At 37.4% G+C, this 14,757-nt stretch overlaps 1 protein-coding gene across 10 annotated transcripts in view; it reads right to left on the bottom strand.

Moving 5' to 3' along the window:
* PROX1 (prospero homeobox 1) overlaps positions 1 to 14,757 on the bottom strand; it is a 92,487-nt gene that overhangs the window by 54,947 nt on the left and 22,783 nt on the right. For 8 of the 10 annotated variants that reach the window (XM_042472874.1, XM_042472883.1, XM_042472847.1 and 5 more), the window contains 3 exons: positions 10,427 to 10,534; positions 8,308 to 8,445; positions 2,688 to 2,882 (listed from right to left, as the gene is read on the bottom strand). In XM_042472874.1, the coding sequence (XP_042328808.1) occupies positions 2,688 to 2,882; positions 8,308 to 8,445; positions 10,427 to 10,534 (441 nt within the window). The remainder of the gene's footprint in view (positions 1 to 2,687; positions 2,883 to 8,307; positions 8,446 to 10,426; positions 10,535 to 14,757) is intronic. The other 2 variants (XM_042472912.1, XM_042472920.1) reach the window with 1 other exon arrangement.

Genomic DNA, 14,757 nt, shown 5'->3' with positions numbered 1-14,757 from the left:
GCTCATAGCATCAACATATGGATACCACCTTCCACTAAATTATGCAATACATGGTTTTCTGACATCTTTCAAAAGCCTTCTACAATTGATCAAACTAGACTTTTGACTAGCAATGACCTAATCAGATGGTTTCCCCCTTTTGACTCAGGCCCTGCCTACTGAGTCCCCAGATATTCACTAGAGGATAAGACTAGATTCCCAAGTTCTGTAGAAAATTGTTATTAGGAAGTTGACATATGTCTTTTCTGGGGTTGTAAATGCTCACTTATCTTGTTCTCATGTGCATGAATGTGAAAATGCAAGCATTTTAACAATTATTTTTGTGCACACTGCATGAATTAGACATACTGCTATGATAGTTGTTGGTTTGTAGTATGGACATTTAAAATTGGACTCATTGGAAAAGTTATGTCTTTTGATTAACTGGACAGTCATTTTTCCATCGTATGTACATATATTTTGCTCCACAAAGGGGGGGGGGGAACAATTATGTGCAAAGGCATTTTTGTCTGAATTACAAAAATTTGGATGAAATCGAAAGCAGCCTTTTGTCTTGCGATAGAAGGAAGAACTCTCCACAGACATGATTATTTCTTAGCAGACTGTCTCAATGTGACAAGACAGACACTCTCAATGAGGGTGAAAAGTTTAGTGACTATTTTTCATACCCCTACTCTCCCACCACTTTTTATTAAACCACACTTTCTCTTTTTGAATAGGACCCTTTGCCTGAGGACACAGAGCAAGAGAAGTCTAAGATTAGTTCTAAGACCTGACTATGAGGCCCTTCTGCCTCTCTCAACTGTGGTGGAAGATAGTTTAAGACAAGAGAAAAATGCTTCTCTGTGGCTGCAATGAATTATGGAGCTCTTTGCCCCAATAGGCCAACCTGACACTCTCATTGCATTACAATGGCACCCATTTGTTCTCTTGGGTGAGCAGGTTTTGTCCAGTGTCTGTGCTTCATAATTCTCTCTCTCTCTCTCTCTCTCTTACTGTCTCTGAATTTTATTGCATTTTAGTATTGGTTTTAAACAATTAGTTAGTCACCCTGCAAGGTATGACAAATAATAATGTATATATTTTTTTAAAATCTGGTGACTGGTTCCCATCCATTAACGTCCTAATAAGAGGATGCTCAGGATATACATTTTATTAAAAAGTATTTATTAAAAACAAACAGGCCCAATGGACCATGGCTGGTTTAAAGTAATGTTAATGGGAAATGAAATCTGTATCACCACATTCAGCATCCCCTTTTGATATGAATGTTTTCATATCTCATCAGAATTTGGAAAGTTACTTTTAAAAGTACTTAATTACAGTCTCCCACCCAGTTCTTAGTTACTCTCATAGCTGCAATTATTAAAACAAATTTACCCTCCTATTTCTCAAGTAACTAGAATAATTACATTTAGTCACTTAAAATATCTGATACTCCAAGCCACTGGCATACAGGAGAAAATCACTTTCTTATCATCTCCTCAGTATCCAAACAGAGCATGAATTAGCAGCCCAAGGTACTACACAAACCAGCACATGAACCATGTGATAATCATCTTCCAACATTTAGTAAGGCCGTACCCTGTAACTATAAACATAGCTAAAAGTTACAGTTATGTAGCAAATTGATTAAAGCACTTCCTTATCAAATAACAATTGCATTATAATGCATCTGTTGGTGAAAGGAACAAATAATTCTGTAACTAACACATAAGAAAGCAGATAGACACTTGTTCATCTTTCTGATCATCCTATTGTGACACATATACTAACAACTTTGCTCAACTTTTCAGGAGACAATATGAACATAGTGCCACAAGACCACAAAGCCAATACTGGCAACACCCAGAAGTCTCCCTCTTGCCTCTGCGTTGGATTAGCTGAACGATGTAAAATGCTATAATCAGCACTGAGGAATTTGCTATTGTGGGCTAACAGAAGGTCAGCAGGTTGGCAACAATAGTTTGCTGAGCTGCTGCTTCAGTGGTTGGCTTACACTAGCTGACAGTTGGCCCATAAGAAGCCATTTCAGCCAAACCTGCTAATCCATGGGGTGTAATCCAGAGATACAAGCCCATTGATTTCAATGGAACAAGGACACAACTGACTTACTCTAGAGTAAGACATTCTTTTATTCATTTTGCAGATGGATTGTATGTTATTATTTAATACAAAAATAAATAATAAATAAATGCTCTGTGTTCCACTCAGTTTACAAAATAACAGTTCAGAAAAAGAGCAGACAAAGCTCACATAGAGTAGCCGTCTGGACAATAATGCTAGCACAGCTCTGATTTTCAAGTTGGAAAATGGAGGAAAAGTACAAATTAACAATCTAAACAGAATGCTTGGTATAAACAAAGAACATCTTCTGGCAAGTCCTTCTGACTAGGCATGCTAACTAGACTGGCTTTTACCAGTCATATAACAAAGTTCATTAGTATCAATTGCAAGGTGAGCGGTACCAAACTGAAACCTAAAGCCAATTGCTAGTGCCAACTAGAGAAATCTACTGGATCAGAGAAACTTACCTAAGAGTTGACTTACCAAGTCCCCATTCATTCTGTTGGGGCTAGCAATTACATTTAGATCAAATACTTTGCTTAGTCAAGTGAAAGAAGACTTTTTAAAAAATCTGTTATGCATATGAACCAAGGGGGCAAATAAATAGAAAGAATGCGTACCTCAAAGTCATTTGCTTTATTATAGTGCATGTTGAGGGCCCTGTAGAGCTCACAGTCTCTGGTTATAGACAGCTCTTCAGTGCTTGTTACACCATCGTTGATGGCTTGGCGTGCATACTTCTCCATCTGAATGTAGTAGAACTCACGGAAATTGCTAAACCACTTGATGAGTTGAGAGGTAATGCATCTGTTGAACTGTTAAAATATAAAAGAGCAAAAGGATTAGGTCATGGACATGTCCTGTTTTCCTCCCTCATTTCATAACATCCTTATACCCTTTCCTCTCTCCCACCCTCATAGAGCTCATCTTCAAAAGCTTTTAAGCTGGAAGAATAAGGAGGTACAAGAGGTTGAGTCTGATTATATTAAAATATGCACCAAATGTTTAAATAGCAAGGCATTTGTCAGGGTCCCATTCCTAAAGTTGCTATACAGTTGCAGTATGGTTGAACCAAATGCAACATTGGGCAACATTTCCATATTTCTAGGTACTAGTATAAAACTTCTAGACTCTCAATAGAGCCCAGGATTTCCCAGCTAAGTAAATAGCCAAAGTCATCACAATTAATGATACATTTTACTAAGTTTTATCTATTGTAAACAGGTATTATAGAAGCACATACAGAATAAGAGAAATGCATTGTGTTCCATAACATGTAAGACCTGTTCCTCAAGAAGAAAAATGTGAAATTCTGCCCATTCAGAATATGTTTGTGGTATAACTGACTCTGGTAATGTAAGTTTCGTTATTTTATTGCTAAAGATGTAGATGTGATGCTACATTTCTTTGCCATTGTATGTCAAGTCAAAAAGGCATAATGTCCCTATAAACGTGTGCACCTTCAAGTCACCTGTTCATTTATGGCAACCCCATGAATTGCATAAGGCTCTTCTATGCACACATATAAATTATATATTAATAATATGTATATATGTTTACATTGTGGCCTTTCTATGGAGTTGTGCACTCTGGATTCAAGAAATTAAGATATATGCTATATCTGTTTAGATGCTGCAGATGCTTTTCTTATTCTGACTAGGGTAATCCAGAAAACCTTCAGTCCCTATTAAAAACAATTGCTGCCATTCCATTTGGCAAATCTGAGGTTTTCCAACCTCCTCTATAAAATGGTGTGACAAGTGTCACATCCTTTACAAGGAATAAGGAGATCAAGGTTAAAAGTATCTATATCATTCAAGAGAAGTTTTCTTACTGTTTCCTATGACCTTTGAACTAAGGATTTCATCTAGGCTATGGTGCAGCTGATACTCTCTTATTGACAGCTGCCCCCCCCCCCCGTGTAAAGGACAGATGTATCTCTACTTGCCAAGTTAAAACCAATAAATCCATAGCTATATATCAAGGAAGCTGATATACTACCCCCCCTGCCTTTTGTCATCACAGGCATTCACTTTCCTGGCCCCCAGAAAGAGATGTGCATTAATCAAAAATCAACAAAGAACACTTATCAAATGCTGGCCATGAGAACATCCAGGCCTCCAACAAGATGACAGCTAAAGTGTGCATTGGGGCTGTAATTACTACACAGAAAGTTGTTTCCATGCTAGCAAAGATAATAAATGAATGAAAATTTATGGCAGGGAATCTAAGTAACAAGGAAACAGAAGCAGGGAGACTGGTGTTTCTCCCAAAAGGCCAACTTGCATCATAATTGCCATGCAGTTGCAAGGGTCCTTACAGATAATTGACCAGAAAATGATTAAGTCATCATCAAATCGCTTCTGCTTGCAAGAGTTCAAACATGTACTTAACCTATCCAAGAATTATATTTTCACTCTGTGTGTCTGCTCTGTCTCTATTCAGCCCTTGCGGGGAACCTGATTAAAAAGACAACTGAAGGACCCCCGTTATCTGATCTTCTGGTTACCGATTTCAATAGAACTTAAACCCATTACGATTTGCTGAACTTGGAGTTCTTTCCATTTTATCTCAGCAGTAAAATACACTGTCCAAATTTCCAGACACTGAGATAAGGACTACAGGCCCCCGTGACGGCTTACTGTTCCTTTTTAATTCTTTTAGAATAAGAAACAAAACATTACAAAATGATAGCAGGGTGTGCACTGGGGAATGAAAATTGCTTTGACATGGAGATTAGGCTCCTGCATTGTTACAAGACATTGTCTCATATGGACAAGAGTACTGTAGAGGGGGGGGGAAACAGAAAGGGGAATTTTTTCTAGAATGCCCATGAATGACCTAATGTGGACAACGACAACAACAACAAAAAAGTAGTTGCACATGTCATTATTTAGCAACAGGACAAAAAGAGATTTAATGTTTATTCTTTCAGCATGGAAATAGCAGGGAGAAAGAAAGAAAGAAAGAAAAGAAAAGATGTGAACAACAAAAAGCCACAACAGTCACATAGAGCATGCCGAAATGACATACGTAAACACTTACGGAACAAAACTGTCCAGCCTGAATAGTATATAAACATTTGAAGAGTGGGCTATTTTGTGTGTGTGTGTGTATATGTGTGTGTATATGTGTGTGTGTGTGTGTGTGTGTGTTTGTGTGCACACACACACGGCTTCTCTTGTCTCAACATTCTAGTGTAGATAAATCAGCCGTTTTCTAAATTGCCAAACTTTAAAGAGTTAATTATTCCCCCCTCCTTCTGTAGTGGAGTACAAGAAAAGGATCAATTGTTCTATAAAAGAAAAGCTCTGTAGTGTGTTAATGTGTTACTGCACAAACTAATCGCTACAATAAAGAGTCTGTGTTTCCACAGTGTAAGAGTCTCTGTGACTTTGATTAATGCTTCCCACGGGATACCTCAGCCTCAATATGGGCTGAAGAAACTTCCTAAATATTCAATGAGCATGGTCAAAAGATGTATAAAACAAATCAATCTGACACCTTAATCTGGCTAGGCAGCAGTTGACTCAAGGGGTGGAGGGAATGAGATACATCATTTAACATTGCCGGGTTGAAAAGCCTGGAAGGGTCTGTTCTTCAAAGCTAAAATGACACTGAATCTGTTGTATTTAGTAGTCTAAGAATTATTAGTTTATACGTTGAAATCGGCATCAAGTGAAGTGAAAGAAGATGATACAAGGAGACTCCTTTTTTTGTTCCCACACTAAACTGGGAGACTTTCCCCTTCCAAGTTAAAAGAGAAAAATTATGGTTGCATCTTATTCAGTCTGATTAATTTCAGCTTCTTAATTCGAGGAAGATCATAACAAGAAGAAAATTCAAGGATGCAATTCATGCATAAGCTCTACAGAAAATCAGCAGGACAATTTTAAGCAAGTCTAACTAAATGCATTTGATCCACTGAAACCAATTTGGAATGTATTTCTAAAGAAATGATTTTAGGCTCATTTGTGTATTGGAATTTTTTTTTAAAAAGAGGATTGTTAACTTGGCTTTTATATAAAAGTGGATTGCCTTGAGGATAAGACCAACACGGCACCACTACAAAGTACTGAATTGGACTTTGTCTATTTATTGTACAACACATTAGGATAAATTGCATGCATGGGCTGGAATCCAAGGAGTCCTCCTGTGTTTTCCAGGCATGATGTTACAACTCCAGCTTCTCATGCTGCTTTAGAGGCCACTCTGAAAAATCCCCTTGATTTTTTTTTGGAATGGATTTCTAATGGGGCACAATGAGTTGTTCTAGTCTGAAGACTAAACAGGTGTGGATATGAAGGAAGCACCATCCATACATCTTGGCTTCTGTCCACTGACTGCATTAAAATGTATGGGCTTTTTTTTTTAAAGAAAATTTTCATAGCCATACTTCATGTGGCAGAAAGATTTCACTTTGTACCATGACACAATAAAGATGTCCTTCAGCCACCACATCCTTCAAGTTAACTAAAAGATCCCCCCCCCCAAAAAAAATACTTCATGATTTCTTTCTTGTTTAGAAACAAAGTAAAAATGCTCACATGATTAAAAGTTAAGCTCCTCTTCCATTCCTGGTGCCACAAAACATCCATGTTGTTTTTTCTTTAAGAATAGGGCAACAATCTGATGTAACTATGTTTAAAAAAAGCTATTTCATTTTCGTCTAACTGTGTCTAAATTTTACTACCAAGTTTGATTTAAATTCATGGATTAAGTTGCATTGGGGCTCGCTTTTACCTGTGTCTTCAAAACATCAATTTAAAGGGCAAATACTTAAGAAGCAATTTATGGGCCGCTTACATTGGGTTAGTACTGATGAATTTAGTGGGGCTAAAACACTAGTCCCATGCACTTGTTCTAGCAGATGTGCCCTAGAATTGGAGTAGGCAAACCAGATGTTTCCCCTTCAGTTGTCTGTACTGCAATTCCCATAACCCACTGGCCATGCTGTCTGTTGCTTACAGAAGTTGTAGTACAAAACTATGAAGAGAATCATGATGAAACCTTGCATATTATAAAGAGTAAAGTTTTGCTGACACAGTGATTAACCTATTTTCTCTGCTGTCACACCACCCAAGAAACTGGGTGAAAAGTTAGTAAGAATTTTTTTTAAGGAAAAAAATAATTGAATTGCAATTATTTTTAAGTTCCCCTCCCATTTTGAGTGTGATAGTTATTATTGGTTTGAGTGATGATGTAAACAATTGTTTTGAGATGGAGGATAGAGTTGATTTCTAGCTTATGAAGTGATTCTGTGGCTGTGAACGGACTTCAGTGAATTAAAAAAAAATTGTGTCATTTGTACAAACATAACCCTCCTTTCTCCTCCCATCCACTCTATTTGGTCCCATGCCTGACACCTTGTATGGTAGCTTGAAGACTATCAAGCAGTATGGCACAGAAAGAACACCATCTAAGGTCTTAAACTTAGGTCTTACAGAAGGATTGGGGGACCTGTGGCCCACTGGACATTGCTGGACTCTAGTTTTCATCATCCCAAGCCAATATGTTCAACGGTAAGTTCTACCATGATGAAAGTTGTAGTCCTGCCTATCCAGAGGGCTACACATTCCCTACCAAAGCCAATCAGGGTTAATGACTGGGCAAGAAAAGCTAGCCATCTCATATAGGCCTGTTACAGACTGCCAAAATAAAGCTGCTTCGGGTCTCTTTGGAAGTATGCTATTTAAATGATGCATGCATCCTAAGAATCCGGAAGCTGCACTCCAGTGCTTATGAATGGAGTATGGCTTTGGCGCAACCTCCGGACTCTTAGGACCCATGCATCATTTAAATAGCATGCCTCCAAAGAGACCCGAAGCAGCTTTATTTTGGCAGTCTGTAACAGGCCATAGTATGCTATTTACATTCTCCATTACAGTTAGCTGAGAATGAGCACATTAATATTTTGCAATAAGGGACCATCTCATATTTTCTAAGCTACTAAATTTTAAAAGGGAACCAAGTACAAAGTGATGGGGAGGGGAGAGAGAGAGAGAGAAAGAGAGAGAGAGAGAATGATGTACACAAACCTCACAAGGTTCTACTCTGAGGCTTACCTAACATAAATATTAACCCACCTCTAATCACATTGTCAGTCTTATCAACTCTGCAGAGTAAGTCAAAACAGAACCTGACTATACCCATGAAACAAAACATTAGCAAGATTCAACGTGGAAACCCACCCTCCCAACCCTGCTCCCCCAAGAAAAGAGGAATGTATCTAATATTTACATCTACTGGTGTGTGATGTTGCTGACCCCGAATGGCTGTTGCCTTCCACCACGGAAGTGGCTGCCTTTCAGTGGTGGGTGAATGGTCCCTATATTGGCTGTTTGAAAAGCACTTTGGGCTTCTTCTGGATGAATGATGCTATATAAACATAAGGTGGCATAACATCAAAATGTTTAATATAAACTTGGCAACATTGCAACAAGACTAAGATCAGTTCATCACATGCTGAAAAAGATGACAAGCACTAAATGCTAGTGAAACTTTTTTCTGTATAGCTGCTTACATTAGCATCCACTAAAGAAGAGAACCACAGAGAACCCTCTCATGTGACTCTCTCAAGCCATACTTTGGCCAAGCTTTATATCAAGGGCTCCAAAGTCTCCAAAGCAATAATTTTCTACTGTTGCACTGCAAGGAAGACTGCCACAAAAGTACTACATTTTATACCTGTTAACTGAGAATAGGTTAATAAATGTGTACATATATATATATATATATATATATATATATTAGAGACTTAACAAGCCTTTGATAGAGCATCAATGGTAGTAGTAAACACTTTAGAGTAAATCCAATGTTAGTCCAAAGTACAGTAGAGCCGCTGAAGTGAATGGGATTTGTCAGTCACTACTTACAGAAGTTCTATTGATTTTAATGGATCTACTCTACTTGGGACTAACATTGGATTTAACTCTTACCCCTTTCCCCCTTTGGCTTTCTGGTCAAATTTATTTTGAAAACACTAACACATTCAGCAAACCCCATTTCTCCAGAAACTCTAGTTACTTGGACAGAAAATCTTGAATATGTATACCATGCAAACTGCAAATGAAAAGAAATTAGATTTAAAAAAAATTCTACTTGAAGTGTTATAATCAAGGGGATGGTGATAATATACAAAGTGAGCATTCAGTGCAAGGTGATGCACTGATAAATAAATAAAAACTCAATAAGATATGGAATACTTTAAAAACAAGTGAGAAGAAAAAGGCAATTCATCAAACAATACAAAAAAGACTAGGAAGGATTTTTTTCCTCCCCCCTCCAAAACAAAAGGAAAGGAAAATTGAGTAGAAAGTGACCAAGGCACTCATTGTAGGAGAAGAGACTTTAAAAAAAGAAGATGGAAAGCCAAATTTGCTGAGATGGATGGGAAAAGGGAATATATATAAAGTTCTGAGAGAATTTGGGCATGGTAGTGTACAAAAAGAATTTTAACACAGTAAATTTGAACTAATGTGATGTTTATTTTAAAAGGCTTACAAAATGATACCATGTGTGTCATTATAATAATTGGAACCCAAACTAGGTTTGTTTTCTTTCTTTTTAAAAAAGAAACTTACATGATTAACACAAAAAAATCAAGTCGATGTGAAGGAACAATTACTTTAGGGGGAAAAAAATCAGGAGGTCCTAATATTCTGTAGAATGAGAGGAGGATGCAGCTGTATGTCGACAGCTTTCATATCCTCATTTGAATAATGTGGCCTGAATCTGTCATTTTATTCATCCTCCTTATGTTCAGTGTACTCTGCATCAACAACAAATTAAGTTGTAAATAAGAGACAATCATCACTTTTGTTTTTAAGCAGCTACTGCATGGAGAATTTCAATGTAGCATTTCTTTTTCTTTTTTTGGACGGAAGGGGGAAAAGGGGGTCTCTACAGCGGGATCCAGTTTAAGCGGAATATGAGGAACATGCCTGCAATGGAACAATTAAAGGAGTACTTTGAAAACGGCTCTCCAAAATGCTCTTGGATAGCACGCTAATGCCACCAGTATAAATTTTGCAGATGCAAAACCATGCCATCCCATTGTGTCAAAAATGATAAATAAATTGCTGTCCGTCTTTTGTTTAGTTTGTTTTTTTTAGGTTATTATCCACATTGTAGCTAACCAGGAGAGGGGAGATAAACTGAATGAAAAAGAGTGCAGAGTTTTGTTTTGTTTTTAAATCAATCAGATCTTAGGACAGCATCATGACTCACAAAAAAGTTAATAAGAGTTTGCCAAGATATATTATTAGTGAAATCAAATTAAAATTAATAAACATTCAGGAAGTCCAAACATGCAATTAAGACAAGGGAAGATGTAAAATATAAAAAGCTCTTTTCCTACCTTTACATCTGAGAAGTATGTTTTCAGCATATTGGAACTTGGGTACCGGGTATAAAAGAACATGAGTTTAGCCTTTTTCAAGTGGTTAGGCGACAGACCTTCCTGCATGTAGGATGAAAGTCATTAAGGAAAAACAATGCATTTCTTGAAATCTGGTTCTCAATATTTAAGAATCTGGAAGGAGAGGGCTTTAGAGTTGAAGAACAAATACACATTCATTTCACAGCTCCTTGGGTTGTAATTACTTAGGAAAAAAGAGTAATTGAGAATATATCACTTAGCAGACTCAGACTGCAATCCTGTACATATTTTCCTAGGAACTATCTCCACAGCACACAGCAAGACTTACACTCAAGGAAATACACATTGAACTGGGCCTGCCAGTGCTTCTGAATTGGTGGCATTTTTCAGGTGTCAAGTCTGGACACTGTGTGTGTGTGTGTGTGTGTGTGTGTGTGTGGCACCTGCATCCAAAGAGATGTGCTTCTCCTTTTTTAAAAAAATATATCAATTTTATGCATTTTTCTTCACTGAGCATCGCATCATGCACATAGCTAATTATGTTAGCAGTACCAATAGAAAATATTTTTGCTGCTTATGATAAATTGTTTCTTATTCTTCAATAACTGAAAAGGAATCAGCAAAATTACCCTAAACTCAAGTATAGGAATAAGCACTGATTAAAACTAATTGACAACAACCACTGTTTTACATGGTGTTTGCACTTTAATGATAGACATGTATTGGGGCTAAAAATAAATTACCAACAAGAAAAGATATGCTCTTTTATATGTGGTCACTTACTCTACAAGGGGACCTATTTCTCCTGCAAACATCATTACCTTTTGGGTCTGCAAAGAAAAACAACCAAAAGTGTTCCCAAGGGAATGTGAAGCTCACCATAACAATCTAGGCATTCCACTGTTTCTCCCTTCCCATCCCTTTCCCTAGTTTCTTGGCACTCTTTTGTGTACTGTTTGCTGGGGCAGTTTTGGTCACATCTGTGCAGCAGGCTGGCCCTGCCATTTCCTCTGTAAATTAATGGCTTTATAATTTATCAGAAATGAAGATGCACGTGACAAAAATCAATGTGGCCCCCACAAGGTCAATTAAGAGAACTCACAGTGGCTTCTTAGAGGACTGTTTCTTTTAAAGACAGTCAACACGCACAAACACAAATATCACTTATTAAATAGTATGTATTATGGTGGGAAAACGTCACATTCAAAGTGATCCAGAAACTGAAGCATCTTCACTTAACAGCATGGCAGAAAAATGTATATCCATTTAAAAGAATATACTATATTAATGTAACACACTTGTAATATATATACGAGAGAGAGAGAGAGAGAGTGTAAATATACAATTAAACTGTGATTTGTCTGTCACAGAATGTGACATGTCAATGTGTCAAATTCTGTAATAAATGCAAGACCACATATTTACTATTGCTGTGATATTGGTTTGGGATGATATTCTTTTTAATACAGCTCATGTACCAAATTGTAGCCTTTGAAATTTGTTCATAATAGAAGAGGGGGAAAGGAATGGGTTTTTTTAAACACAAGATCTAGAAAAATGGTTTAGTTTTAATTCTTTAAAAAGGGGATACCAAAAATGTGATGGATTTAAAGCTCTTAATTTATGTAAGCGCACTGTGAACTGCTCAGCTGAACTTGCATTTTTGTTTTAGATGCTTAATGATTACAAAGAAGATAATTTATGACTGACATACTTCTTGTGCCAAGAGAAGAGTTGAAAGAACCTCCAGTTACCTCCATTAGACTGATAGAGAAATCTAAAAGAGCATTACACTCCCGCACTGCCATCTGTCAAAATGCATAAGTGAAAGAATAGTAGCAAGCTGTCACCTATTGCAGAGCAGAAAGATTTTTAGACAAGTCCAGACTTCTTTGACAGAACTCTATTTTGTTATGTAACTGCATGGAGAGACAGAGGGAGGGTGAGAGGGCCCGTTTAGAGTAATACACTCTCACCCCCCAAAATTGATATGAAAGTACAAAGTGTTCATAATGGATAATTATGAAGCAGATAACTTAAGAGTAATGACACAATTTCTTGAGAGCCTCTCTTGTGTAGTCCCACCTAATCAAATGGAGACACAAGAAATTGGATGCTTTCTTGCACCACTTATTTGTTTTAGTAAGTTTTGCCAGGAGAGGCACCAGAATCCACTAGACTTTTTAAAAAATGTTTGGTCTTCCCCAAACTCTACAGAGTTCAGAGAATGTGGATATTTTCCCCGTTTCAGCTTCATAACAACCCTGAAAGACAGATCTGGCCGAGGGATACCAATGACTCACCTAAGACCCACTACTCTACTTCATTCCCACCTGGGGTATCTGAACTCAGAAATCCAACACACTATCCTAAAAAACCAACTAAAGCCCTGGCTTTTACAACCCTAGGAAATTATCAGTGCTTCTATCTATTTATCTTGAACATTTCAAATTTAATTCCCAGAAACCTTTTAAAAAAACAAACAAACAACTACCCCCAGACCTTGCCTGCCATTCTCAAGGCAATCTTAATTGACTATTCCTCCTCAAATGTTTCATTTCAAAGATTAGATTATTGCTAAAAAGCATCCATAATAGCAACTATTTAAAATCGATAACAAAACACCCTTGCTAAGACTGAGCTGACCAATTGGTTAATTTTCTTTTTAAGTGCTTGTGCTGAAAAGCAACCGTTCTTCCAAGAAAGCACTGGCTGTTTCCAGGATACTTACACGCGCACAATGACTCATGATGGAATAGATTCAGTAAACATACAGCTGTACTGAACACGAGCTAAGCTCCATTCAAGGTCAGGAAAGAAAAAGAGCACAAATAAATATTAAGGAGGTAGAAGGGGGGAGGGGAAAGTGAGGAAGAGGTAGAAAGGGGGGAGGGGGGTCAGGGGGATGGAGGATGAGAAGGCAAATAGAAGGCAAACAGGCTCTGCTCCAGCAGCTGATGTGGCTTGCCTCGGTACTCTTCACCATAGCTTTGTGAAGACAGATGACATTCAATTCTATGTGTAATGCAAAATAGACAATAACTGCTGAAACTTGAGCCAGCTGCCAGGTGTAAAAAAAATAAGTGGGGGGAGGGCAAAAGAAAAGAAAAGATGATAAATCCATAAATTAATGAAAGACATCTGCTCGGGAACATAAAAGATCAGAGAAACTGCACTGCAGCTGAACCTAAAACAGTGTTCAAACAACCTGAGAATCTGAGTGTTATCTGTTTACAAAGCATAAAGCAGCCGTATTTAAAACAACAGCAGAAGTAGGAGAGGGGGAAAAAAGATGTTAAGGATCAGGAAGTAGGGAGAAAGAGATAAAATAAGAAGACACAAATATGATATGGTTTTTTGTAACATTCCTGTCCTGTATAAATATACAATTCAATGCTGACTGTCCTGATTTGGGATATTAAATGATAGGGCATAGGAGTGTTAAGCAGCTGGATTTTATCTGGCCCAGAAGCTGCCTTATCCAAATTATTATATGAAGAGGTCTTTATTTATTTTTATCCCCTCATTTTTAAAATCCTCTTAAGGGCTCCCTCTCCCACCTGGCTACCTGTAGAATGAAATGGCAATGTCTGTGTACATATGTATGAATGTTAAGGGTGGAGAGGTGCTTCCAATATATATGTTCCTGGCTTTTATCAATGTATCTCCAATTTTTTAGAAATTGTTCTTTTATATCATTTTATTTGGACTGATCATATGTTACCATGCTGAATTCAACCTTCTCTTAAACAGCCATGCTTGAGCAAGCTTTCGGTGATTTTATTTTGGTCAAAGAGGGAGGGGGGGGGAAATCCCTTCTGATCCAAATGTTCCCATTTTGATGTTTTGTTTTTTCAGTGCTACATCTTGAATGAGTGTTCAGCCAGAATAGGAATTGTCCATCTGACTTTTAAAAGTTTATTTTTAATTTTCTAAGACTACTTTTCTAAAGAGCAGAAAAAATCTTGTAATCTTCACCTGACAAGACAACCTTGATGCCTCACAAGAAAACCAAACCAAACCAAACCCACAATCTACTGTTGTGCTTCAATATTCTTTATGCAAATGCCCTGAGGCTGAACAAGGCTATTTTTCTTGAGATGCAAAGAGGGTGCCTGACAAGGAAGATCATGCAGAAAAACAATTGGCTGTCTGTTTCTTTTGCAATTTGAATAAAAACTTAAATATTTGATTAAACGTATTTAGTTTGCAAAGATATACAATGCCTTCAGGAACTCTGTGATGCAGGTGCATCTTCACATCTTGTTTAATGTGGCATATGAATATTAGCTCTCTCCCTGTGCTCTCAA

This window comes from Sceloporus undulatus, chromosome 1 (assembly GCF_019175285.1).
Source record: "Sceloporus undulatus isolate JIND9_A2432 ecotype Alabama chromosome 1, SceUnd_v1.1, whole genome shotgun sequence".
NCBI classification, from domain to species: Eukaryota; Metazoa; Chordata; class Lepidosauria; order Squamata; family Phrynosomatidae; genus Sceloporus; species Sceloporus undulatus.
This window is presented reverse-complemented; position numbering and strand designations above follow the sequence as displayed.